The sequence below is a fragment of the Fundulus heteroclitus genome, chromosome 1 (assembly GCF_011125445.2).
Source record: "Fundulus heteroclitus isolate FHET01 chromosome 1, MU-UCD_Fhet_4.1, whole genome shotgun sequence".
NCBI lineage: Eukaryota > Metazoa > Chordata > Actinopteri > Cyprinodontiformes > Fundulidae > Fundulus > Fundulus heteroclitus.
Genome location: NC_046361.1, coordinates 28,740,730 through 28,766,285, shown reverse-complemented (window position 1 = coordinate 28,766,285; position 25,556 = coordinate 28,740,730). Strand labels below are relative to the sequence as shown.

Genomic DNA, 25,556 nt, shown 5'->3' with positions numbered 1-25,556 from the left:
TTACATGTGCAAACATTTTCCAGCAGTGGTGCTTATATATGCAGTATATTTTGGGTCTTTGAATAGGAATGCAGCCTGGATTAGCTGGAAAATAAATAGCAAATGTTGCGGTATTAGAAATGCAAGAATGTAAACGACTTAAAACCATGTATCTTTACACAGTCTCGCCTAAGCAGATGTACGATACTGTCCCAGGAGTATCTGCGTCAGGAAAGTTCATCACATATGGCAAACAAAGGGCTTCATCTTGCAAACGTCTGCGAAGAGAAGACAGTTATTAGAAGAAACCTTCAGGGTCTCTGTGGTCTTACCGCTTGTGCTCAGGATTTCAGAAGTGGCTCCACCTCTTGATGATTCACGTCTACCTTTTCAAAGCTTTTTATTAAGACTGTAGATTGCTCAGAGAAATGGTTGTGGCAAATCTGAAAACACGACAGGAAAATGTTGAGGAGCGGGTTTTAAAGAGCAACATTTAGGCACTGCTCATAGTCATAGAGATGATGGAGATGTGATGATGCAGGGTTTCTCCTCACGGCATTTTATAGCGACGCATTCAGCATGTTATAGGGATACAGGCCCTTTACATGTCGCTCAAATCTTCCCATGCCAAATATACTTTTCTCAAATATAAAGTCAATAGCTATTGAGTTTGCATGCAGGATTGCTTAACATTGAGTTGCTGTAATAAATGATTTGTGTACTACCAAAGTGTTTAATTCAAAATTAACCCACAGATAATGACCACAGGTTCATAGGTCCGTCCAGGATAGGTCACCAGTCCATCGCATGCCAGCACAGACAAATAACCATTCACAAGCAGTCGCTAAGAGCTAAGGACAGTTTAGATTTTTTATCAAAATAATGACAAAAATAATTCACAGTGAATCTACATACAGCAGCAGAGTTATGCACTGCAAAAGCTGACCTAAAAATAAGCAAGATTTTCTTAAAATCAGTGTGTTTTTTCCTTGATTTGAGCAGGTAAATAAGATTATCTGCCAATGGAATAAGATTTTTGCACCTAAAATAGGAACAACTCATCTCCGCCATCTTATTTCAAGTGTAATTTATCTAATTATCTTATTTTAGGGGTCAAAATTCTCATTCCATTGGCAGATCATCTTATTTACCTGCTCAAATCAAGGACAAATACATACATTTCAAGAAAATTTCCCTTATTTTTAGTTCTCTTTTTGTAGTGTGCAGAAACGAGCCAGTGAACAAAAGTGAGATTTTTGTTGCTCTATAGGGCAGGACAGTTGAAGCTGAAGTGGACCATGGATGGATAGATGCTGCTACTTATGGAACAGGTTTCAGGCTATTAATATTCAATATTTTTATGCAAGTTTTTAGAGCAAAATGTGGTTATCTCTGTTTTTGCCAGAGCTCAGATTTTCTTTTTTTTTAATCCTGGAAATTCTGGACTTTATGTCTGCAGGACAAACTCCAAATTTTAGTACTGGCTTTTTTTTATTTTTCTGCCTCATGGTCTTTGGACCAATCACCAAACAGTGAAACTGTACTTGTACAAGTTTTCTAATGTTTCCCCCGGTAAAGCCCATACAGAGTGATTATAGGCCCAAGTACAGCACCCTGTGTAACGCCATAGCTTGGTGTTTACAGGTGATTCATTGTGTGGATGCACAAACTGAACTCTTTCCGGAAATCGGTCAAGGATCCAAAGTAAGGTTCTGAGCAACCCCAAACCAGATCAACCATGTTGAGCACAGGGCCACTGGTGAAGGATAAAACCTCCTTTAACAACCGGCCAATCGTGGTTTGCACTGCTTATCTCTGTAAACTCTGTTAAATGTTTTTTTTTCAGCGCTCTGTTTGTGAAAACTCTGTAACTTAACAGCATCAAGAGAAAACCTTAATCTAATTAGCGTTGAACTCCCTCGCCGAGGGGCCCCTGGGCTGATGATTTAGGCCTCTCAGGGCTCAACATGAGCGCAGGGGGACGCACTTCTTTCCCACACGGCCCCCACCCTGCGGAGTCCAGGGCCATCAGTGTTGCAGCGTGTGAAGAATAATCACAGGAGCAGAGGAGGAAGGAGCAGAGTTAAATTTAGCCTGCAGACGGAGATGTTAGCCCGTACAAAACAAGACACCCTAAAAAAAAAAAGGAAGATAAAGATGCTGCCTTCATTGTGGCAATCTGCACTGCAGTGAAGCTTTTCTTAGATAAGACCCTGTTTTTTGTTTTTTTTTTGTCCCGCTACACTTAATGGTAAAGCAGTTTTTTTGTTGTTGTCGTAATAAACGGGTGGCTGGGCCAAAGAGCGGGCTGGAGTGGTTTACGGTGTCATCTCAAAACACAAAGAACACCAATCACCCCCCCCCCCCCCCCCCCGCTTTGTAATGAACGTTAAATGTAACGCCTCTACTCTGCGCCCACCACCACATTTATTCTGCTTTTATGTCTGTGAGGGTTTGGTGAGCATTCCCAGTGAAGACAGGGACGAATTCACATTCATGTCTTTATCAGGTTCTAGCGCCGTCCTCTTAATCAGCCAGGTATGCTCCGTTTTTCCTCATATCTCCGTCTTATGTTGCCGTTTTTTTCTCGTTTGTCCCTCCGTAGTGTCTCAGACCTCATTCTGTCCCTCTAACCCCTCTTCTCTCAGTGTATCTCCAGCTGTACCCATCGCTCTCTCTATCTCTCTCTCTCTCTCTCTCTCTCTCTCTCTCTCTCTCTCTCTCTCCCCCTTCTGTTTCCACTCGTTCCCGCTCAGCCTCCTTTTCCCTCTGTCAGCGCTGCTCCAGCTCTGGTGCAGTGGTGCCTCGCAGAGCTGGCGAGTGCTAAAAATCACACCTAGTTATCTAACATAGATGCCAAACGAAAAAAAAAAAAGGGAAAGTAGGAGAGGTGTTTGCTCTCAGAGCTGCTGTCAGTGAGCTTTAAATCCGGGTTCCATGTATGTATGTGTGTTTCGGCAAAGGTGTTGGTGGTTATGGTCTTTATTTTGGGGACTTCTCTGTTTGTTTTGTTGCGTTGGTAATTGGTCCTCCGGAGGAGGCGTTTGCGTATGTCAGCAAGATGGATGACCAGGACTGAAAGCCAGCGGAAATAGTACCGTATGCTGTTCAGATTTGATAAAAAAAAACGTGCCTCCTCTTTACAAGAACACTGTTACTATTTTTTTTTCCCCGAGTCCACCTGTAAAGTCTTCTGTGTTCATTCTTTGTTTTATTTTTGACTGATTTCATTTGGCTTTAGTTGTTCTCTCTGATAGACACCGGACTTTCGGACACAGTGTTATAAAAATGTATTTTCCCCCTTACAGATTGTTTTCAGTTCTTGCGTCTTTTTCACACTAACCTAAGCAGATACAAAATGCAATTTTCAGGTAATAATTAAATGAATAAGTGTAAAAGCTATGCAGACTGACCTCTATCCTATGTCAGAAATACAAAACGCCTCCTAAAAAATTAGCTTAAAGTGTAGCTCGCCTCAAAACTAACAGTTTCTTTTTGCGGATAAACTGTATAAATTTTTTTTTTTTTGCTTTTTCATGTGAACTTGCTCAGGATTTGCTCAATATTTGTCTTAAAATCATCTTAGTGCTGCCCTGTTAGAGTTGAAGGATGGCTATTGCAGTTGAATCTTCTTACTGGTTCAGACGGGACACGCTTTAGTCTTCACAGCCCCACGTTCGAGTATAAAAGCAGTCAGACACGCGCCCCGTGGCGAGTCACGAGCCACTGGGAGCATTGATTGATAGCGTTTATCACTGATTTCAACGTTAGCCCGTGTTAGCAAAGATGCCGCTAACAGCACTTTACCACTCAGAAACTGCACCCATCCTGTCCTCCACTGCGTCGGTAGCGGCGGCTCGAACTGAGAAGTCGGTCCAAAATTACTCCAGGAGCACGTAGTAAATTCATCCAGGAGGCCACAAAAGAACCCAGAGCAGCATCTAAATCGCTGCAGGCCTCAATTGCTTCTGTTCAATTAAAATTTAATTCAATTAAATTTTATTTATATAGCACCAATTCATGAAACATGTCATCTCGAGGCACTTTACAAAGTCAAATCAATCATATTATACAGATTGGTCAAAAATTTCCTATATCAGGGAACCAGTTGATTGCTTCAAAGTCCCGATATAAATATATAAATATACGTTATTAATCCCAAAGGGAAATTAAATGCGGTTGTCATTGGGTTCCTTCACGGAGTTGTTGTAAATACTGATGGGTGCAGGCAGGAAGGATCTCCTGCAGGAGTCTGCATTACAGCGGTTCTGACTGAACACGCTCCGCTGTTGTACCACAGTGGGATGAAGACGATGCTCAGGTTTGTTCAGAACGTTTTTCATTTTACGAAGAATCCGAGTTAAGGGGATACAAGAATAAAAATTCAAAGTGCGGACGAGGGATAGTGACGCGTTGAAACATGGAGCCTGACCAGGGCAACACTTGTACTTTAGTCCCGGACGGTCTTTTCAGGCGGCGGATTTTTCACCCCCCTCGTCTTCGGAGGTTGTGGGAGGCTTTGTGGAGCCCAGCGGGCCAGAATCTTATCCTGGAAAGGTTCTCTACTCTTCCTTGATTTCTCCAATTGTGGACAACGGCTCTCACTATGGTTTGGCTGTGTAACCCTGGCCAGACTGATATATGTCAGTAATGTAGTTTCTATTTTTTTTTCTTCAATATCTGTAGATGTGGGGATGATGTGCGGCTTTTTGTAAGTTGTTCACCTACTCTGTACTGTCAGGCAGGTCCTACTTAAGTGATTTCTCGCGGTACGTCTGGCAGTAATCACATCTGGGTGTGGCTAATAAAACTGAACCAAAATAATCTAAGTTAATTCATGAAATAACAATAAGAAAAGTAAAAAAAAAATCCATAGGGCCATGTTGGTTTAATTCAATTCAATTCAATTTTATTTATATAGCGCCAAATCATGAAACATGTCATCTCAAGGCACTTTACAAAGTCAAGTTCAATCAGATTATACAGATTGGGTCAGATTATACAGATTGGTCAAAAATGTTTCTATATAAGGAACCCAGTTGATTGCATCAAAGTCCCGACAAGCAGCATTCACTCCTGGGGAAGCGTAGAGCCACAGGGAGAGTCGTCTGCATTGTCCATGGCTTTGCTGCAATCCCTCATACTGAGCAAGCATAAAGCGACAGTGGGAAGAAAAACTCCCCATTAGCAGGAAGAAAAACCTCCAGCAGAACACCGGTTTAGTTTTTCTTTTCTAATGAATGAAATCGTCATGTGAAAACTGCTTATTTTACTCTGGTTATCTGTCTCTATTATTAAAATGTCTTCTAAAACATGTAAGTGTGACAAAAAAGCAAAAACAGAAGAAATCCGTAAGGGGCCAAACACCTTTTCACACCGTCTGAAAGCACTCTTGCATCTTTTGCTTTCATTTTTAAGTGCTAGCCATTCCTGGAACGGGTACCTAAACCGCTTGCACTGGGAAAATGATAACCAGCCCGCATTTCTCTAATGAGAAGAAGTCTCTGGAGGACAAACAGGGGAATAAAGGATGTATGTGCTGCACTGAGGGGGATGCTGGAATGGATTGGGGCCAAAGCAGGAGAGAAGAGGAAGCATTGCTTCCTTTGTGCTATATTTGGTCTGTCATAAGATAGCTGGTGTGGGAGAGCGGTGCATTGTTTTGTAGATCCCCACATGAATTCGGTCATGAATGCACACACTTATTTACATGCACAGCTGCATGTAGACAGACTGCGGAGGAGAACACAGATGAGGGAGCTTTCCAGCACAACCAGCAGGTGTGTTTCTGTTCTCATTTTCTGTCTTTTAGAGGTCTTAGCAGAAATATTCTGCATCCCGCGAAACGAAACTCCTCCACACCGACTATAATCTCTATGCGATTCTGTCCTGACAGGGGTCGGCTGATTCGTATACCAGTAGACCGTCGGATTCAGACCTGTCAGCCGAGGAGGACCGCGAGGCGTATCGGCGTGAAGCCGAACGCCAGGCACAGCAACAGCTCGACAGAGCTAAGGTACAAAGCCAGGGGCGGTTCAAAGGGTGGTCAGGAGGGGGCTAACCATCTCGGTGTAAAACAGAAAAAACAAAAGCCCATAACAGAATTTTGTTGTTGCTTATAAATGTATCTTTATATAATTGTCTAGCCAAGAGGCTGCTTTATTGATATAATTTATTTATTTTTGTTATTTTTACCTTGCATTGGTTACCTCTTCTTTGTAGTTCTTCTTTTCAATCTTCTCTGCCAACTAATCTCATCTTGGCAGAGGAAAGGTAAGAGTTATAGGATACAAGCTGAACAGGGCTAGTGAAATATTATCAGAGGTGGGTAGCAACTACCTACATTTACTTGAGTAACTTTTTGAACAAAATTGCGCTGTAGTCTTCTTTATTTTCATGACTATGAAAATTGTAGATTCACACTGAAGGCATCAAAACTATCAATTAACACATGTGGGATTATATACTTAACAAAAAAGTGTGAAACAACTGAAAAGATGTCTTGCATTCTAGGTTCTTCAAAGTAGCCACCTTTTGCTTTGATTACTGCTTCACTCACTCTTGGCATTCTCTTGATGAGATTCAAGAGGTCGTCACCAGAAACGGTTTTCACTTCACAGGTGTCCCCTGTCAGGTTTGATAAGTGGGATTTCTTGCCTTATAAATGGGGTTGGGACCATCAGTTGTGTTGTGCAGAAGTCAGGTGGATACACAGCTGATAGTCCTACTGAATAGACTGTTAGAATTTGTATTATGGCAAGAAAAAAAGCAGCTTAGTAAATAAAAATGAGTGGCCATCACTACTTTAAGAAATGAAGGTCAGTCAGTCTGAAAAATTGATAAAACTTTGAAAGTGTCCCCAAGTCCAGTTGCAAAAACATCAAGCTCTACAAAGAAACTGTCTCACATGAGGAGCGCCTCAGGAAAGGAAGACCATGAGTCACCTCTGCTGCGGAGGATAACTTCATCCGAGTCACCAACCTCAGAAATGGCAGGTTAACAGCAGCTCAGATTAGAGAGCAGGTCAATGCCACACAGAGTTCTAGCAGCAGACACATCTATAGAACAACTGTTAAGAGGAGACGGTGTGAATCAGGCCTTCATGGTAAACCAGCTGCTAGGAAGACACTGCTAAGGACAGGCAACAAGCAGAAGAGACTTGCTTGGGCTAAACAACACAAGGAATGGACATCAGACCAGTGGAAATCTGTGCTTTGGTCCGATGAGTCCAAATTTGAGATCTTTGGTTCCAACCATCGTGTCTTTGTGCGACGTAGAAAAGGTGAACGGATGGACTCTACATGCCTGGTTCCCACCTTGAAGCATGGAGGAGGAGGAGGTGTGATGGTGTGGGGGTGCTTTGCTGGTGACACTGTTGGGAATTTATTCAAAATTGAAGGCATACTGAATCAGCATGGCTACCACAGCATCTTGCAGCGGCATGCTAGTCCATCCGGTTTGCGTTTAGTTGGACCATCGTTTATTTTTTAACAGGACAATGAGCCCAAACACACCTCCTCATAGTTTTGATGCCTTCAGTGTGAATCTACAATTTTCATAGCCATGAAAATAAAGAAAACTCTTTGAATGAGAAGGTGTGTCCAAACTTTTGGTCTGTATTGTGTATATATATATTATTTATTTTTTTAGTTGTATCCCTGTTTGCAGCTACAGACATGCAAACAGCCATACTCTCTGTTCTACTAAATGCATCTAATCACAGAAATTAATTTTCCTGTAGTCATATATGTCCCCTGAACTTGACGTCACACATCTTTTGTTTTAAAATGTTCTAAATTTGGTATTTTCTTTAGCAAACTGACAACTTGGCAGGGACCCTTACCTATTCAGACAGACTGAAATCCACTTTGTTCGATGGAGTTTGGTAATATGCAATTATAAATAAGTTTATTTTAGATATTTATTGATAGCCACCATAAATCTAACTTTTCCAAAAGCCAAATAATATATATATACTATTTTTATCTCTCAGTATACTGTGTTAAATGCACAGGGTTCCTGATAACAAACCCAAAAATACTTAGACATTGAGTTAACTTGAGTTGTAGCCATCTTTTGAGCCAATCTCATAGCGTTTATATGTTTTTGAGGAAGAAAGGTTTTTCCCATGTCTTTAAAGTCTAAATTGCAGTATTTGAGTTGGGAAAGTCAACACAGTCCAAGTTAGGATATTTATCTACATCTGAATATTTGAAGCCCAAAAGCCAAGTCTACAAACCTCTGAATGTATTTCAGATCGCTGTCAATTATTCTTGTCTTTCTGGTTGCTCCACAGTCCAAACCTGTAGCGTTTGCTGTGAAGACAAATGTGAGTTACTGTGGGGCTCTGGATGAGGACTGTCCAGTCCAAGGAGCTGCAGTTAATTTTGATGCCAAAGACTTTCTGCACATCAAAGAAGTGAGTCATGGCTGTCTGCTAGAGACTATAAACCCTCTACACGGGTAGGTTTAACACAGAGCCGTTGATCTCCTGGATTTAACAGAAGTACAACAATGACTGGTGGATCGGGCGGTTAGTGAAGGAAGGAGCAGACATCGCCTTCATCCCCAGCCCGCTACGACTGGAGGCCATGAGGCTCAAACAGGAGCAGAAACAGAGGTCGGACATCACACGTGTGCTTTGTCTTCCCACAACATGAGATTTTACGATGTGAGTGTTACGAGCCAACGTGTTGCTGCTGTTGCAGGAAAACAGGAGGCAGCTCCTCAGGTTTAGGTGACATGGTGACTGGAAGCTGGAGGACCACACCGCCATCTGCAGGTGAATGTAAGTAATTACAACCCGTCCTCTCGGTGCTGGAAGATGGCCAGAGGCAAGTTTCTGTAGCTCCTCTCTGGTTTGGTATCATTGATTGTCATTTTTTTTGTTGTTGTTGTTGTTTTCACAAGCTAAACAGAAGCAAAAACAGGTATGCTTTGCCTCTTTTCAATGACAATTAAAGGTTTTTGATTATGCGCAGTTAATTTTGAAGTTAGGCAACGTTCAAAGCTACGAAAGAGATGTTGTTTGTCAAATTGGATTGTGGCCAAATGGGAGAGTAGAGGAAATTTAAATATTAATGAGTTTACATCTATGTGTTGTAAGTACTACTGGAGTGTTATTGCCGTAACAGCAAACAGGCTTAATTCGAGGGCGATTTCACTTTCGCTCAATTCTTTCAGAAAGTACTGAGCGAAAGTCCGATTGCCTCCGATTTAAGCCTGTTTGCTGTAGCGATGACCCGGATAACTGAGAATTTGCACAGGCTTATTGCTGTCCTTAAACTTTAAGGATTATAAAATCATGGCTTATTGTCTTTGTTGGTGCTCTCATAATCAGAGTGCGCTAATAAAAAAAAAATTGGTATTTTATTGTGTTTGTCCTGCAACATCAAATAAATCATGACAACTAATCTCTTTTCTCCTTGTCCCTTCATCTCTTTATCTCTGCCCGTACCCATTTCTGGCAGGAACATGTCCCTCCCTATGACGTGGTGCCGTCTATGAGGCCGGTGGTCCTCGTGGGACCATCACTGAAGGGCTATGAGGTCAGCCTCTCTTTGTTTTACCTGCAAGTTCAGTTTGTTACATTGAGACTCATACGTGATGTTTTTGTTGTTTTGTTTTTTGATGAAGCAAAAAAAATCCTTTTTTTTTTCATTTAAATTGATATTTTTTAAAGGCGGAATGCACAAAATACTCCTGGAATATGGGGGAAATATTCTTTCAGAATATCCTTTCAATTTACGAGCAAGAGTCTTTATTTGCATTATCAAATCTGCTCTGAGATTTAAAGCCAATTGTCCTGCTGGCATCCTTTTGCTTTGTCCTCTCAGTGTAGATTAATCCTGCTCACCTAATTCTGTCCTCTCTGCTTGCAAATTAAATAGAAAATGTACAAATATTGTTTTAAATGAGTGCAACACTTAACTGTTGGTAGTTAGCAGACCACTATCTGAAGCATGGTTAAATCCAGTAATTTTGCCATCGTCTGGAGTAGGCACTGTGCCACAAGGGGGCGCCACCTCCTCAAAAATAAAATAATAAATATGCAAATAGAAGTTTTTGGAAGGGCGAACTGGGCAGCTGACCGGGGCAGCACTTTTTTCAATGTGACATAGAAAGAAAGAAAAGATAAAAAAAAGTAATATAAAATAATCTGCACGTCAAAGACGAGTTTCACTGTGTGAGGAGTTGGCGCCCCTTCCAGCTGCAGGCGCCCTGTTCTACACGCTGACCACATCTGATACATACTGAACAATCCTTCTTGGCATCACAATTTGCGTTTGAACAGATGCGATTTTTGTCTCCTCCAGGTGACAGACATGATGCAGAAAGCTCTTTTCGACTTTCTCAAACACAGATTTGAAGGAAGGTCAGTATAACTTGCAGTGTTTTGAGTCACGTAGTTAACGAGCGTTTCCAAATCCTTGCGTTTACTTTTATTTGATCACATTTACAGGATCTCGATCACCCGTGTAACTGCCGACCTGTCCTTAGCCAAGAGATCCGTGCTGAACAAAAGACCCATAATGGAGAGATCCAACACCCGCTCCAGCCTCGGTAACAGAGCCGGCGTCTGCTCAAAGATGCTTTCGCTGTAGTGATGAAGGACGTTTTTAGCAAAGTGTGTCTCATCTGTGCAGCGGAGGTTCAGAGTGAGATTGAGAGGATATTTGAGCTTGCCAAAACCTTGCAGCTGGTGGTTCTGGACGCCGACACCATCAACCACCCAGCCCAGCTCGCTAAAACGTCCCTCGCTCCCATCATCGTCTACGTTAAAGTTTCTTCGCCAAAGGTGCGTGCTGCTCTGGCTCGTCGTCTTCGGGCTGTCTCATCCTTGCGGTTTTCCGACTACGTTGTTTGTTTTTTGTTTTTTTTGTCTCTCAGGTGCTGCAGAGGCTGGTCAAATCCAGGGGGAAGTCTCAGAGCAAGCACCTGAATGTGCAGATGATGGCTGCAGACAAACTCTCTCAGTGCCCCCCTGTGAGTGCTCCACTCTTTGCTTGCCCAGGAGCTTTATATTCACAACGAGCAACTGCTTATTGTTCATCCCGCATGAGCTAGGTTTCTAATTTAATAATCACCGCTAACAACTGTGTATTAATCCATACCTACCCCTGTTTAAGTCAGAGCTGCTGCATCTGACAGACCTCACTGTTTAATTTATTCATATTAGGTGTCTGGAGTTTTCTGTCTCTTACATGAAAGTATGACAATTGCTCACATGGAAGCTCATAACTCTGGCTTCAGTGTGTAACACAATGGTCACCCAAAACAAAAGAAGTAAAAGCAAGTTCTCCATCTCAAATTTAAGCCCATAAAGCTAATATGTAGCATATATGAAAGGTGTTTTAAAACAACTTTCAATCACGCCCCGTTTTTCCAAATTGCACGTCTTCATCCATATGAGGTAGTTGTGTTTTTGTTTAAGGGTTTTTTTTCTGTCAGAAAAGTGCATTTTAAAATTATTTACCAGCTGTGAAAAACAATGTAAAAGTCAAGTGTGATTTATTTAAGTCCATATTTTCAAATCCAATTGACTCTCTTCCCTCCAGGAAAACAGTGTTTGAACTGCGCTTTCCATAGTGACATTTAACCATTTTCACCGGTGTTTTTTAACAAAGTCCCTCTCACCACGATGCTTTCCTAATGCAAAATGACCGACAATGCTGTTAGGTAAAAGGCCTGCAGCTTAGGGTAAAGGGCGTTTCACTTTGGGAACAAATTGCGGTCGCTGATTGGTCAGTTACTAACGAGCGTCCAGGATTTACTGACAGGTGGCATCTCATCAATTGCTGACCCACGGTTCCCCTTTTTAACCCTGCTTTGAGGTTTGTCTGAGAGCAACTCAGTTTGGTGCCGTCTCTTTAAATGCACCCCCCCCCCCATCCCCCTCCAGGTTGCATAGCATTCCACTTCACCCCGTTTGTCCATTTTTGTCGTCTGCAGGGGGCCAGTGCAATGAATTGTATGGGTTAATATGCCCAACAACCAATCATTTTCAACTATCCAATTGTCATTTTGCCATCCTAGTTGTTGGACTACAAAATTGCGGGCAAAAAAAAAATATACAAATTTACAATATAGGTGTAATTGTTAAAAAAATAAATAAAACATAGTAGAAAACGGATTAAAAAAAAACTGAACCGCTGGAAAGATATGACCCTAACAGATTATATAGATATAGCAAAGCAGCATCTGCACAGACTAACTTAAAACGTTCTGCTCTGCTAGAGACTACAAGTGTCCAATGAAATGTATGGGCTAAAAAATGGATATGTCTCCTTTTTAAAGTATATTTCTTTTTCTTTTTTTTTAATATGACAGTATTAATGTGTTCTATTGCAGGATATGTTTGATGTCATTTTGGATGAGAACCAGTTAGAAGATGCTTGTGAGCATTTGGCGGAGTACCTGGAGATCTACTGGCGTGCCACTCACCTGCCTGGAAACACCCCTCTGAACCCCTTACTGGAGCAGAGTCTCATGACCCCGCCCTCAGCCATCTCCAGCCTGCAGGTAGGTTCATGCACCCAAATTCACAGCTTGTAATGCTTGTTAAAGGCTCTTGTTCTTCTCAAGGTAAATGTTGCCACTGTTTCTACCCACTGTTGCCATCTCAGACTCGCTCACGTGTTTTGATTTGTCTCAAGTTGTCCCGTCTGTCCTCTCGCTCATCGCCTGCTTGACACTTTTGCAGTTTTCTGAAACACAGGGATTAATTGAATGATCGCTTACAAAAACGGGGTGAGTAGTGGGGTTTATATGTTATGTATGTGCACCCACCCCCCTCTTCCTTTTCACACACCATCCTGACGGCGGCCGAGACAGTGAATGAACCGTGCTTTATTCACTCAGGTCTCGCCAGAGAAAAATGGTTTTGTTTGTTTGTTTTATTAATTGCACCATGCATTTTGTACTTTGTTTGATGGTTTTAGGCAAATCCCTGTTTTACAAGCTTTTAGGGGGGGGGATTCATAATGCAGTAAAGCACCATTTCTGATGCAAAACGTGAGACAAAAAGCTGGTGAAACAACAGAATGTCCCTGTCATTTCATTTTTGTTTCACTAGTGTTCGTCCTCTCCAAGCATGCTTTCTGTATGCTGTTCCTGCACTGCAAAAACGGAACTAAAAATAAGTAAAATGTTCTTAAAATGTATTTGTCCTTTATTTGAGCCGGTAAATAAGATGATTTGCCAATGGAATCAGATTTTTGCACTTAAAACAGGAACAATTAATCTCCATCATCTTATTTCAACTGCAGTATATCCAATTATCTTATTTTAGGGGTATAAATACTCATTCCATTGGCAGATAATCTTATTTACCTGCTGAAATCAAGGACAAATACACTAACTTTAAGAACATTTTATTTATTTTTAGATTAGTTTTTGCGGTGTGCTTACCATGGCACATACAGCAGTACCTATAAAAATAAATCTGATCAGCGTTTAATCCAGGGGTTTGAAACCGGCGGCTCCACAACCACGTGTTGCCCCTTGGCCCCTCCACTGTGGCTCTTTTAAAACCTAATGAGAAAGGTTTTAATTATAAACGAAATAAGACAGGGTGGATTTAGGAAGTATTTTGTATTTTTATGCAAAAGCAGCATAGAATGTCTGCAACAGAAGGGCTCCAATGGTAAAAGGCTTTTAAAAGTATGTTAAAGTTTATATGTTTAACTCTGCTACCTATCTTTCTTTATTTTCCATATTTATGGAAAGGGATCACTCAGCAGGCCTCATTCTACAAAATCCAAAGTTTTTTTTTCTTCTTTGTAAAAGTTAAATGGCTCGTTTTAGTTTGATTCCCTCAGCCTTCAAAATAAAACATCTAATTTATAAAATTTAGCTTTTTTGGCAAATTGTATGTTGTAGCAGTGGAGTCAAAAGTGGCTTTTTGAATTAAAAAGGTTGCTGACTCCTGGCTTAACGTGTGTATTTACCGGGAAACTAAGAAACTCAATGCACTGAGCTTATTCTATCTCTATCCCCGTCCTGGGACCAACAGTACGTGGTTAGAGAATCTGTTCAGCTGCTTCACTTGTTTTTTAGTACGGATAAATGATACGGCAAGGTATTAGTTAAAAATATTGCCACTTTCCAGGCTGTCTGGTAAAGAAATGTTGCAAAAATCACTATTAACTTAGTCAGACTCAGGACACTGTACATCTTATATCTTACGCCAGCCAGCTTTGTTTTGAACACCTCGTTCTGAGCAGAGAAAAACATTGTGCAGTTGTGTTTTTCACCTGTCAATGACTAGTGGAAAAAGATACTTATCTATTCAATGAACTCCACTGTTACTGCCACTCAGAGACAGCTATAACGGCGTTAAAAATTAAATGATATGAAATTATGCAGGGTTTTCTCATCCACTAAATTTAAAAAATACCCCCCTATAAACAGTAGAAGGGCAGAGCCCATGAAATCGTCACATAATCAGTGTTTTAATAGTTTAAAGTGACATATAATTGAATAGTGTTTATGGTTAGTGTTATGGTTAAAATATTTCAGATAATGAAGCAGCTATAAAAATATTATTTTTAATTTTTGTCGGTTAAAGTCAACATTGATGTATATCCTAACCCTGATCATTGCCAAATCCAATGCACATTTGTGTTTAAACTAAATCTGAGCTGCATGGATTTTACTTCTTTTGTTTTCAGTCATCCATTATTTACCATTCTATGTTTATGTTCACTCCTTAAAGAGAAACCGATCTGTCCCTGTTGGTTAGCAGCATTTATGCAGCAACATCTTGCAAAAACAGAAAGAAAGAAAAAATTCATTACTGTTGGAGGATATTCATTCAGTTGCTTTACTTTGCAGCAAAACGAAAAGTAATCACAGATGAGACAAAAAATTTTATTTAACAGACAAACATAACGGCTTCATAAAAGCAAATACCTTCTTATAATCTTCTAACCAAATATATTAAACATATGGAATTCCCTTGTACTTTGAATCTACGTACCAAGTACCTGTTCAACTAAAAGGCTTAAAATTCCCACAGTGGTATTTTTTTATTTTTTATTTTTTTCGGGCCATATTGGTAGTTTCCTAGGGTGCCATTCGAAAGGCACGCAGGTACTACATAATAAAACATAGCTTATCTGTCAGCTGTGCCCTAAATAGATTTTCTATAGCTTTTTTTTTTTTGCATATGTCATTAATTGGAACTCGGCATCGCAGGCTTACTGCTGACAACTTTGCTATGTTAAGTGCTTTCTGTGGGACTGCACTGGGTTGTATCCCACTCATCTGCTCATTTCTCGCATTTTTATTGGTTTTGGGGTGAGGCAGAAGAAGCGGCTTGCCAAGGGTCCCATTTCTACGTGAACTGCCACCGAACCACTACAGAGGTGTGAAAAAGTGTTTGCCTCCATCCTGATTTCTTATGCTTTTGCATGTTTGTCACCCGCGCGTGTTTCAGGACATGAAACTAATTTAAATATAAGTTAGAGACAATACAAGTAAACGCAAAATCCGGTATTTAAATTAAGGTTTTTATTATTAAAGGAAAACAAAATCCATACCTACATGGCCCTGTGTGAAAAAGGGGAGTGGCCTAGTCAAAGCACTGAATCTTATGGAGATAATGTGGCGTGACCTTAAAAAGGCTGTTCATGCTGGAAAACTCTCCAATGTGGCTAAATTACAGCGATTCTGTAAAGATGGGTGTGCTGAGATTTCTCCACACCGCTGGAAAAGACTTGATAGCAGTTGTTGCTGCTAAGCGGCCCAAACAATTATTAGGTTTAGGGAACAATCACCTTTTCACACACAGGAACATGTAGGTTTAGATTTTTTTTACTCCCTTAATAATAGAAACCTATGTTTCAAAACTGCATTTTGTGTTTACTTGTGTTGTCTTTGACTTATATTTAAATTTGTTTGACGCAAACATGCAAAGGAAAACAATAAATCAGGAGTGGGCAAAAACTTTTTTACAACACCTTTTGTACATTTTTGGGAATCTTTAAAATCCTGTATTTTTAGCTGTTAAATCTACAACCTCTCTCTTATTTCTCCAGTATTTTTTTTGCCAAAAACAGGAAATAACTGATTAAATATCCTCTAGTAGTAATTATTTCATACTTTTTTGCCAGAGTTTGTGAAATAGTTTATTCTTTTTAGTCCTGATTATAAAGGCCTATCTTTTTATTTTATTTTATTTTATTTTTTTTGCTTTTCTGGGTTATTTTTTCCAGAATAATCTGGTTGAAGAGCTACTGACCTCATCCAGTTGATCCTCCTGGTTAAGCTTTGTAGTTTTTAGCGATAATCAATGTATTTAGTTAAGCTCATGGTGATTTGATTCAAATCACTGTGAAATCATGAAGACAATGACGTCATATTTTGTCTTCATCGTTTTTATTTGAATTCATGACAGAAAATTGGAGTTATCTGACTTAAAGTACAATTATTAAGAAAGCATAAACCAAAAGCACTATCTGAAATGATTGAATATGTATTTTCAAATATCTGTGCATCAACCATAACATTATGACCACTGGCAGCCTTCTCACAGGCTAGATATTGAAATGTCTTTGCAAGGTTCCTTCTCTAAGGAGATGATCAGTCTTGACGGCTGGTCATTCTGATTAAACTGGGGGGAAAAAAGTAAATCTTTACTGGATTTTTAGTCATTAGCGTTATTGTTATTAATAATACAGCCTTATTGTTCACCATCTTCAGATAAGCCTGTTAATCTGCCATTAAGTATCCCAGCAAAGCAGACGTTGGTCTGAATCTCTTTAGTTTTGGGTTTCTGTGTTGGGTGTGGAGAGGAGAAACAACTGCAGCAAAATGTTGCTCTTTCAAAGTGACATTTTGGCTTGTCAGACTGGTTTTAATGGGTAATTTTGCTTTTATTTTACCTGTCATATTTCTCATTAGTGTGACTATTGTGGCACCACGTGTCATGCAAGCATGGGCCCTCTACAGATTCGTAAAAAAAAATAATTGGGGAGTAAAAAATAAATCACAAAAACCTGAATTGCAGTATTTAAGAAACGTGTTTCCAAATCTAACAAATCTTTGAGCAAAAGCATATTGATCCACTGTATTTCCAAGTCAGTGATCTAACTGAGTTCAATGCTTGCATGACCTATGACCAGGATAAATACTTAAAGGAATCATGCACCAAGGTAAAATTAAAAGCAGTTCTTATCCTTTAAGATTGACTTCTTCAGGTTCCTTTTCACATCCAGTGTTTGTAGTTTTTTTTTCAGCCTGCCTTCTGCCTGATGTTGAAGTCTCAAAGGGTAATTTTAAGGTTCTGTGAAGCTGTCATCTGTGATGTTTTCCCTGTTGTGTTGTAGAACGGTCATGAGTTTTTAGAAAAGCGTAAGAATGGTCAGAGCAGGGAAACGCTAACCGTTATTCAGATGGACCCTGTCTTAGTTGATTATTGCAATTTAAAGCTACTAAAAACTGATGTTTTTTCCTGTCCATGGGATACAACAGTAGCAGATCTGAAGATAATCCACACCTTCATAAGAGGCTGTAAGTTTGTTGCTGCTTTTTTTTAATGTAACTGAACAACATCCGTCTCACTAAAGCTAAAGATACTGGCAGTAGCAATTCACCTGATCAGCCGATCATTGTTGCCTCATTGTTTTATTTGACATACTAAGCCGATTGGCTAAATCAAAAAAAAAAAAAAAAAACACTTGATGAATAACTGTGACATGTTCCTACTTGTCAGCATCAAAAAGGCTCACGGATCAGAGGCGCAGTAATAAACGAGGACAGGAGGGCCAAACAAAATGACTTTCTGCTCATCTTTGGTCTTTGATCGTTCACATGATGTGTGTGGCGTCTTTATGCTTTAGGTTATGCATAAACTATGTTTAATTAAGACACAGTACTTTATGCAATTACAAAAACATCTAGCTGTAGATATGCACATCAGCCTTTTGCACAACTCGCAGTTAATTTAAACAGTTTTAATGGTGTGCCGTTTATGCATAAAATGAGTTTGTCCCTCTCGGCTTTCCGTACATGAACAGAACAGACTGACATCGCTATGTGGAGGGCCAGGGGAGCAATAAACCCTTTTTATATTATTTATTTGCATCTTTGATGCATTGTTGGCGAGTAATTTCTACAGGTTTTTTGTTTTCACGTGAACCATGCTAAGATAGCACATACTTGATGTGTTTACCAAAAAAAAAACTATCAGATTAGCTTTTACAATTTGCAGCCTTTCACAACAGTTTAATATCTTACAAATGTAGCATCTATCCTACAGATCTAACCATTTTGAACGTTTTATGTTTGAAGTTCAACAAAATCAGCTACAATGGGTTGTTTTAAGAGAGTGGCGGTGGAGGCAGGTTCCATCTGATTACCTGTAAGGTTTCCACCTCCTGTTTGCTCACAGATCCGTCTACTTTTGTACAAATTCACAAATGCCCACGGCAGGTCAGGGAACTGGTATCGATTACAACTTCATAGGACCTAAATCCCTAAAAATCTGAACTATTCCTTTGAGATACTCTAAAAGTTTTTTGTTTTTTTTGGTGTATTCTTTACCTTCGTTCCTTTCTTCATGACAATCTCAATTCTGCAGAACAAGAACCAGACGCAGCCCCGAGCGGCAGTGGGCCTGGAGGGCGAGGAGGAGGAGGCTGGTGAGGAGGCCCACTCTCCGCTGGAGCAGGACAGTCTCATGCCATCTGATGAGGCCAGCGACTCCTTGTCCCATGGCCAGAGGGGAAGCCCGTGCCACACGGGGGTCGAGGAGGACGAAGAGGAGGAGGAGGAGGAGGAAGAAGAGGAGGAGGAGGAGGAAGAGGATGGTTACGCCTCCCCCTGTCATAGCCGCTCATACAGGGACAGGTACCCCGCTCACCGAGGGCATCCCGGCAGCGACCACAGCACCAACGGCCACGAGTCACAGGACAGGCTGCTCCAGCGCGAAGCCCAGCAAGGTCACAACCAGAGGAACAACCGCCAGCGCAGCCGCCCCTGGCCCCGAGACAACTACTGAGACAGGCCCCCCTCTGGCCTCCAGGTTACTAATAAGGTCCCCCCCCCCCCCCCCCCCTTTCTCTCCCTAAGCCCACTGACTGATGCACAGATCAAAACTTAATTATTTAAACTTTGGAAGAAAAAAAAACCTTATCAAACTCTATACTTTACAGCCAGTGATTGTTAATCAGTGATCTAGTTCTTATTCCTGCAGCCTCCTATTTTATTTAATTGAGGTGAACACTCATCTCTCTGGGGTTAAACAATTACAGTTAAATTTCAACAGGGCTATCCACCTCTGCAAACAGACCGGTTTCAGGCTACCAGCTGAATGCAGACTCAGACGTTAGCTGCTTCGCCGGAGGTCTCTCTATCGTAGGATGTCGCATATACTGGCCTTAAAATTCCTAAGACTTTTAACTATCTTTACTATTGCATGTGTAATTATTTCAAGACGATTTGCACATTACGGCAGTACAGGAAGTGAATGACCTTTACGGAATAAACCAACGTAGGAATGTCCCGTGTTTTAATCCACTTGGGGTTAATGGTAATGCATTTGAATTCAATGTATATACTGAATGGGCGCCTGTTTTATTTTCCATTGCTGATTTATTTGTTCTTAGCGGTTAGGGGCAGATATTGCTTTGCCATCCATTTGTATACACAGCACCTCATGTCACCAACAGGGATGTACCTTCTGGACATCCCTTGTCTTTGCTGTTGCACAATCACTAGCACCTCTAAAAAAAAAATAATAATAATTATTATATATATATATATATATATATATATATATATATATATATATATATATATATATATATATATATATATATATATATATATAAATAAAAACAAAATGGGAAAACAGAATGTAAATACAACCAGGGAAGGGAGGGTTCCATGTAACCAATTCTTTGCCAAAATCTTTGTTTACATCAAGTCATTCACATGTATCAAGCACAAGCTGCTCAGCCGCAGCTCCTTTTCGAATCAGTGCTTCATCGAATGTACGCTCGCATGCCTTTTGCACCTCCAGCACCACCCGGTTTCCTCTGACCCGACCAATCGCAACGTAATTCGATTGTAGCACGTTTACTGATTGTAGCATCCACAGTTTGCGCACAGATCGCACCCTCTGTGGAAAACAGGGCATCACTTCTGTGAATTCTGCAGTTTTAAAGGCTGGTTCGTACAAAGGCGGATCCTCAGGTGTCAAGTCCTCAACTCCACGTTACGAACGCGTCGGGCTTCTTAAGGACCCGTAGCACCCCGTGACGCCGTGTCAGTCCGTTCCTGTGTGGGAGGCCAGGAGTGCCAATAACCCGTGACCTTTTTGAGTGTGAATGCGATAGAGTGTGAAGATGTGTTGTCTGCGCGTTGCTGATACGCATCAGTGCAGACGTTGAGGCGGTTCGGGCATCTCATCAGGATGCCCCTTGAGCGCCTCCCTTGAGGAGGTTTTCCAGGCACGTCCCACTGAGAGGAGACACCAGGGAAGGCCCAGAACACGCCGGATGGACGTTTTGTCCTGTCTGGCCTGGGGATGCTGGGGAATCCCCCAGAATGAGCCGGAGGAGGTCGCTGTGGGAGAGGGATGTCTGGGTTTCTAGCCTGGACCTGTTCTCCCTGCGACCTGATCTCAGAGAAATGGAAGCCAAGGGATGGATGGACGCACGCATTAATGGTTTTTAATGCGAAAAGATGTCAGCCACTCAACAACTTTAAAAAAAAAAAGTGTTTGTGGCTCTACTTGCCTTCCATAAACAGGTCAGTCTGTTCGAGTATGGAAAGCCAGGGAGGCCAGAAAAAAAAAAAAGAAAAAAAAAAAAAAAAAAAAAAAAATATATATATATATATATATATATATATATATATATATATATATATAAAACAAAATGGGAAAACAGAATGTAAATACAAAAAAGGCCAGAAAAAAAAAAAAAAAAAAAAAAAAAAAAAAATATATATATATATATATATATATATATATATATATATATATATATATATATATATATATATATATATATATATATATATATATATATAGCAGGGCCACCAACATGTGACCACTGAAGTGTTTTTCTGTGCGTTAGGTACGTACTATATATAATATATATATATATATATATATATATATATATATATATATATATATATATATATATATATATATATATATATATATATGTGTATATATACACACACCTATACACACACATATGTGTATATGTGTGTGTATATATGTGGTTAAAGTACGTACCTAACGCACAGAAAAACACTTCAGTGGTATCCAAGATGTGAAAAGTCACATGTTGGTGGCCCTGCTGGCCTTCCATGCAGAAACTGACTGACAGCTTAGGGAAACCCAGGAGGGACACAAACACTTGACTTTGTTCATTTTTAAAGGCTTTAAGCACTTCATGTTGTTTGTGCATTGGCACATTGCTAACTTGTTGTATTCACAACGGTTTTCCTTTACACCATCAACGCACAGAGACTGTGCAAACAACGGCTTGTTTACACGCAAACATTCCAGCAACAGAGCAAAGATGTGGAAAAAGTCACACATTTTGGCTGCCCTGGCCTTCCTAAAACCGCCGCGCCGTTTTCAGTCCACGAGCCAACGTCGGGTTGGACGTGACGCCGGCGAGCAACGACCCATCTCTGTTCCTACACAGGGTCAATGTTTACTCGTTCACTGCTTCCATGTGTCACAGGTATTTATCTAGTGTTCTGTATATTTAAAGAGACAAAAAAAAAAATCAGCATGGTTTAAAAAAGTAAAAGAAAAAAATCTATGCAAGTGTTGCATGAACTTCTGATTGTTTCTTTTAACAGTTAAGTATTTCAGTAACGCTTTGGTTCTGACTCTACTTGTCGTCTTGTAGTGATGATAGTCTTGTCTTTGGGGCTACTCACTCCTCACTACAATAACAAATCCCTGATAATTAGTTTCTCCCTCCAAACGCCTCAATATGAGGAGATTTCACCACGGTACTTGCTCACCGCACCTTTAATTTGTCTTCAACAGAAAACGGTCCCAGATCAAGACTGTGACAAAAATCAGTGGATCCTGCATGTCTTAGCCCAACAATTAGCTACTTTCCTTATATTTTGGCGGACTATGTTTTTTTTGAAGCGGACCAATTTAGGAACTGATAACGCAGTTGAGGTTTTTCAATTTTGAAGCACAATTTTTACAAGGGTTCTGATTTAATTTTCTCTGTCTTATTCTGTATGCAATATGAAGCCTAACATTGAAAAACTCTAAACGCCTTAGACCATCTGGACTTCCTTTTTTGTGTGAGTAGAAAAAAAAATTGCACTACTTTGTTTTTTGGGATGGTTGCTTTGTAATGCAATAACTGCACTAAATATAACCATATATCCACCAGACTACCACAGCGTGCTAGCGTGACCCCAACACGCCTCTTCCCTTCTGTTCCTCAAGAGACAGATAAAGATGTAAAAAGTGAGACCTTTTCTTGCCTGAAGCTGTATAGAATGCTTTCTATTGGAAAATAGATTTACGATGCTACGTGAAATATGACTTAAACTAAATAAACATGACATTTTATGTACTTTTAATTGTTTGAGTTGTCTGTATTTTATAAGATCATTGGTTGTATATATATATATATATATATATATATATATATATATATATATATATATATATATATATATATATATATATATATATATAAACGTCTCCTGTCTGGCAGCGTAGCACTAAATAAACTTTCTTAATGCCAAAGTGAGCCCAACAGATTTACTTTCACAAGTGGAGCATTACTGCTTTCGCTATAGAGCTCCGCTTGAGATATATATGCAAAAAACTTTATTGCATAATATTTTGGTATCATTTCAAATTCAATGGACACAGAAACGGAAAGGTAAACCAGGAAAAAAAAATAGTTGGTAAATTGTTCTTATTGAAGACGGAGACTTAAGATTAGCTACGGCTACAAACCTACAAACATGAAGCTGAATGTCACTGGCAGCTTTGAATAATGTTTTTGAAAATGTAGTTTGCTCTTTTCATTGGCCTGCATAAAACGACCAATCAGAGAAGAGAGGGGCTGTTAGTGATGGACATCTTAAAGGCACAGGAGCCCCTTGTTCAAAGTTGAGGGGCTGCAAATAAATGCCAGTGTAAGGCAAACAGGGACATTTTAAATGGCAGATTATGTGATGCCAACTGCAAAGGAGGCCAATAATATATTCACAAAAAGTCTGTATTTTACAGACATTCAAAGACAAATAATGATACTTTTGCATTTCATCTCTTCAACCTTTTGGTTTTTGGTTTTTAGAAACTTTGGTTTAACTCAGAATGTTAAACAGCCAACACACAAGCAGGGGCATATTTTAGACTTAATTATCACTAAAGGTCTAAACATTTCACAGGTCAATGTAACTGATGTTGCCTTATCCGATCACTTCTCCGTTACCTTTGAATGTATCATTACCAGTGACTCATTTAGCCAAAGGGACATAGTAAGAAAACGCACCTTTAAGGACAATGCCACAGAAAATTTTATTCAAGCTTACTCTGCTACTTCAACCTTGGGCTGCAACTCAGTAGATGAGCTAGTAGATAACTTTCAGTCTAAAGTCTCAGACATCATTAACAGCATTGCTCCAGTTAAAGTGAAAGTTGTTTCCGGGAAGAATAAATCTCCTTGGAGAAATGCTCCAGCTGTTAGAAGTGAAAAAAGGGAATGTCGAAAAGCAGAACGCAGGTGGAGAAAGAATAGACTCCAGGTTCACTATAACATCTATAAAGAGAGACTTTACAGATATAACTTACAACTGAAAAATGCAAGAGAATCTTTCTTCTCTGAGATCATTAAGAAAAACATTAATAACGCTCGTGTCTTATTTGCCACAGTCGACAGGTTAACAAATCCTCCTGTGTCCGTGGCTTCAGAACTCCACTCCACCAGGGCCTGCAATGAATTTGCAAACTTCTTTACTGAAAAAATCCAAAAGATTAGAGGATCTGTTTGTACATCCATACTAAGTTCAGTACCAACGTTGTCTCCTACCAGAATTGATTTTGACCAAATGTCCCAATTCAGCCAAATAAACTCCAAAAGCTTAGAGCAGATCATTCAGCAGCTAAGTTCCTCTTCATGCTGTCTTGATGTTCTACCCACAGCTTTCTTTAAAAAAGTTTTACCTGTCATAGCGTCTGATTTGACTCAGATAATAAACGCGTCCCTTCTGTCAGGTGTTTTCCCCCAGTCCCTAAAAACAGCAATTATCAAACCACTGCTGAAAAAGAACAATTTAGACAAACTTCTACTCCAGAACTACAGGCCCATCTCAAACCTCCCCTTTATCAGTAAGATCATTGAAAAAGTTGTATTTCAACAATTAAACACCTTCTTAACAACAACCAGCCGCTTTGACGTTTTCCAGTCAGGTTTCCGTGCTCACCACAGTACAGAGACCGCCCTGATCAAGGTGTTTAATGACATCCATATAAATACAGATTGTGGAAGAACCACCGTGCTGGTACTATTGGACCTCAGTGCAGCATTTGATACTGTCGATCACTCCATTCTGTTAGAACGCCTGGAAAACTGGGTCGGTCTCTCTGGTACAGCTCTCCACTGGTTTAAATCCTACTTAAAGAACAGGGACTTTTTTGTATCAGTAGGTAACTTTACATCAGAGATGACAAAAATCACATGTGAGGTTCCCCAAGGGTCCATCCTGGGTCCCCTCCTTTTCAATATCTACATGCTCCCTCTAGCTCAGATAATAAAAAATAACAACATCAGCTACCATAACTATGCAGACGACACACAGCTCTACATCACCATGTCACCAGGTGACTATGAACCAGTTCAGGCACTGAGTAAATGCCTAGAAGAAATCAATGCATGGATGTGCCAAAATTTTCTCCAATTGAATAAAAACAAAACTGAAGTAATAATATTTGGACCAATAGAGGAGAGATCAAAAGTTAGCACACAGCTTCAGTCGCTTCAGCTAAAAACCACTAATCAGGCCCGAAATCTGGGTGTAGTAATGGACTCAGACCTGAACCTTCAAAAGCATCTAAAGACAATTACAAGGTCGGCTTTAAACCACCTGAAGAACATTTCTAGGATTAAAGGACTGATGTCTCAGCAGGATCTGGAAAAACTAATCCATGCGTTTATTTTTAGTAGAATTGATTACTGTAACGGTGTTTTCACAGGTCTGCCTAAAAAGTGGATCAGACAGCTGCAGCTGATCCAGAACGCTGCTGCCCGCGTCCTCACTAAGACTAAGAAAGTAGAGCACATCACCCCAGTTCTAAAGTCCTTACACTGGCTCCCTGTATCTCAGAGAATAGACTTTAAAATACTTCTGTTAGTCTATAAATCCTTAAATGGCTTAGCACCTAAATACATTACAGACTTGTTATCAGTGTATCAACCCTCCAGACCACTAAGGTCTTCTGGCTCCAGCCTACTCCACATACCTAGAACCAGAACTAAACAAGGAGAAGCAGCATTTAGTTCCAATGCTCCACTTATCTGGAACAAACTTCCAGAAAACTGTAAAAGTGCGGAAAGCCTGAGTTC

At 40.2% G+C, this 25,556-nt stretch overlaps 1 protein-coding gene across 1 annotated transcript in view; it reads left to right on the top strand.

The window, feature by feature from the left end:
• The window catches only part of cacnb3a (calcium channel, voltage-dependent, beta 3a), a 28,959-nt gene extending 9,928 nt beyond the window's left edge, over positions 1–19,031 (top strand). The window contains exons 3-14 of the mRNA XM_012865955.3: positions 5,876–5,995; positions 8,276–8,398; positions 8,484–8,599; positions 8,688–8,767; positions 8,890–8,909; positions 9,450–9,527; positions 10,296–10,354; positions 10,442–10,542; positions 10,626–10,777; positions 10,870–10,965; positions 12,331–12,501; positions 18,563–19,031. Coding sequence (XP_012721409.2) covers positions 5,876–5,995; positions 8,276–8,398; positions 8,484–8,599; positions 8,688–8,767; positions 8,890–8,909; positions 9,450–9,527; positions 10,296–10,354; positions 10,442–10,542; positions 10,626–10,777; positions 10,870–10,965; positions 12,331–12,501; positions 18,563–18,982 — 1,536 coding nt within the window. The 3' untranslated portion in view covers positions 18,983–19,031. The remainder of the gene's footprint in view (positions 1–5,875; positions 5,996–8,275; positions 8,399–8,483; positions 8,600–8,687; positions 8,768–8,889; positions 8,910–9,449; positions 9,528–10,295; positions 10,355–10,441; positions 10,543–10,625; positions 10,778–10,869; positions 10,966–12,330; positions 12,502–18,562) is intronic.
• The last annotated feature ends 6,525 nt before the right edge of the window (positions 19,032–25,556 follow it).